Source organism: Ornithodoros turicata, chromosome 3, assembly GCF_037126465.1.
Source record: "Ornithodoros turicata isolate Travis chromosome 3, ASM3712646v1, whole genome shotgun sequence".
Classification (NCBI taxonomy): Eukaryota; Metazoa; Arthropoda; class Arachnida; order Ixodida; family Argasidae; genus Ornithodoros; species Ornithodoros turicata.
In genome coordinates this window covers 12,016,084-12,018,829 of record NC_088203.1, presented here as the reverse complement: position 1 = coordinate 12,018,829, position 2,746 = coordinate 12,016,084, and the positions used below count along the sequence as shown (strand labels likewise).

The window sequence follows — 2,746 nt, the reverse complement described above, 5'->3', positions numbered from 1 at the left end:
ATCTTGGCGTTGACGCTGAATTATAATAAAACTAATTCGGAGCAGGTGTACACTTGACGGAGAAGAGAATGTTCTACCATTGGACAGAATATGGTGGCGGTAGCGGCGATGGTAACACCGTGCCGTTGTTGACCCCACAGCTGTGGGAATCGTATCAGGACCGCAGCTTAAGATAATGATGAGATTATGATGACAAGAACAGAATATCATTCCGATCGGTTCAACTGCTTACGATGGCATGTAGCAGTGGCATTCAAGAATGTTAAAGGGCAAATTTGATTGGGACATGGGGATACCCTCTGTCACTGGGGATACCATGACATGTCGTTGAAGCGAAATTTATTGCCAGCACGGCAGGTATTTTTCCTGGCGGATTAATTTCGCTTGCCAAACTGCCGCGATATCTTTCTTGTTCATGCAGATAGAGAAAGTCAATCCAATAGTTCCCGTCGTTTTAAGTGTTACTAGTCTCATCCTCATTCTCATTGCGTACTTAATTAGCTCTCTCTCTAGTACCTGCGTTATCACACTGTTGCCGTAACATTCGCTTGCTACCTCTCTATCCTCTCGTTATCGATTCACCTTTTATTTCCTTGGCATGCTTAAAAACTACTTGCACTGGCTCGCTAAATACTTGGCTTTTCTCTGGCGAAAAGCCGCCACCTCATATGTTTTCCCCGTTTCTCCGTGCAAAGAGCGCCTCCTTCTATTTGGTAACCAAAGAAACAGAAAAGAAAAATCGCCTCTCGAAATCTACTTACTTACCACGTTGCATCATCACGATCCTCAGCTTCCCAAAGTGCCCCCTTCTTCGCGGCCTCACTTTCACGAAGAAGCAAACGACGGCGCAGGGATCGACGACCGGAACAGACATCCTCCTCAGAAACCCCTTGGACGCGTCGTCCAGCGCTGTCCGATGATGTCCTTCGGTTCCTGGTTTCTTGCGCATCGGAAACTAGACCGCGGCCTAGTTCGGCCCAGGAAAGCCTGCCCTTGCCCTCTCGCTTTCTATCGGGAAGTCGCGCTGACTACAGAGGCGAGGAGAAAAGCCTATAAAGAGTCGGCAAGTTCCGAATCTGGGCCAGTCATTCCAGCATGGCAGTGAGCGACAAATACACGGTCTTGCACATGTTGTTCTCGGGGGGCGACCCCCGCGTCCGAGACTGGGCGCTCATGGGGTCGCCTGTCTTCATCGTCTCCATCGTCTCAGCGTACCTCTACTTCTCCCTGAGACTGGGACCAGCTCTCATGAAGAACCGGCCTGCCTTCAACATCCGACCGTTGGTTGTGGCTTACAACGCCGTTATGGTGGTGCTCAGTGTGTACTTCTTCGTACTTACCCTTCGATTATCCTACTTCCGTGATGTGAATAAGTACGACCCCATCTGCCAGGGAACTGATTACGGTCAGGGTGCAATGCCTCTACTCTACCACGGATGGTTCTACATGTTGATGAAGGTGGGCGAACTGCTCGACACCGTCTTCTTCGTGTTGCTCAAGAAGAACTCGCACATCACCTTCTTACACTTGCTTCATCATTCGGTTGCCCTGTCCACTGTCTGGATGGACATTAACAATGGAATAACCGGTCAAGTCGCCATGTTTCCGGTCTTGAACACAGCTGTGCACATGGTGATGTACACTTACTATGGCCTCGCCGCGCTTTCCCCTGAACTGCGGCCTAACCTCTGGTGGAAGAAGTATGTTACTCAGGCTCAAATCGCGCAGTTCTTCGCTCTCATGGTGCACGGTTCCATTCCCCTCGTCATGAACTGCGATTTCCCGAGGACCATGGCTGTCTTCATGGTCTTCGAGGCCGGGTTGTTCACGTGTTTATTCTCGGACTTTTATTACCGTAATTACATCTGCACGCGTAAGGATGTTATCAAAAGCCAATGACATTATCCGTGGGTATATATGTAATATTTTTTTACACTCGACTGCTGTCGCAGTTATGTAAATAGTAGTGTGCATGTGCGTGTGAGTGTTTGACGACCGGTGCGTGTGGAGTATTCCGTATTATTTTATTTAGAAGGTTGTTAATAAAAATAACGTTTTTTTGTCATTCCATTGTCTTGTGTTTTTTGCTATAATGGTTGCGTCATGTAACTCAGGGAAGAAGCGACATCCACGGTGTTACACTGAAAATTTACGAGCTTTACAGTTAACTCAGTAGTTACGTAAACCTGAATGGAGTGCCATCAACGACTGCAGAGAAATGAAACAGTCGTTAACCTTGACATTGGAAGGCTGCTTACTTACCGCAAAGCCATTCTAGATCCCGTCTGTGATTTATATAAAACTGATGCCCTTACATAATAAGATAGCGAAATTAACGTGCCACTTCCATTGACCTCCAATCCCCGGAACAGCTGTGGTCCCGAAGCACTGAAAGGGTAACGGGTTTATATACCGCGTCCGTTGGACATTTTTTTATTATTGTTATTGTTTTTACTGCGTTCATTTCGTTAAGTTCGGCATTACGTAAACACGTGACGAATTAATTAATCCAAATATGTATTCAATTACAGCGGATTCCAGTATACCACATTAGTGTACCGCAGGCTACTTGAGGTTCGACAACGTATTACAGCGCTGTTGTGACGCTCATGAAACCACATTCGTCGCATACGACTTCTCTTGTTATATTCTTTATTTGTTTTTACTTCGCGACCTAAAGGAGCACAAGTAAATCGGCACCAAAAAAATAATTTTGAGTAGGGGCTGCGAGTCGGCCTTGGGCCTG

The 2,746-nt window shown here is 46.8% G+C and overlaps 1 protein-coding gene across 1 annotated transcript; it reads left to right on the top strand.

Moving 5' to 3' along the window:
* Nucleotides 1–484: 484 nt before the first annotated feature.
* On the top strand, nucleotides 485–1,906 carry LOC135389909 (very long chain fatty acid elongase 1-like). Its single transcript, XM_064619960.1, has one exon. The coding sequence runs from the start codon at nucleotides 1,096–1,098 to the stop codon at nucleotides 1,897–1,899; it is 804 nt and encodes a 267-aa protein (XP_064476030.1). The 5' UTR covers nucleotides 485–1,095; the 3' UTR covers nucleotides 1,900–1,906.
* Nucleotides 1,907–2,746: the final 840 nt, after the last annotated feature.

Coding starts and splice junctions, on each gene's coding strand:
- LOC135389909 (XM_064619960.1), top strand. CDS start 1,096: ATGGCAGTGAGCGACAAATACACGGTCTTGCACATGTTGTTCTCGGGG.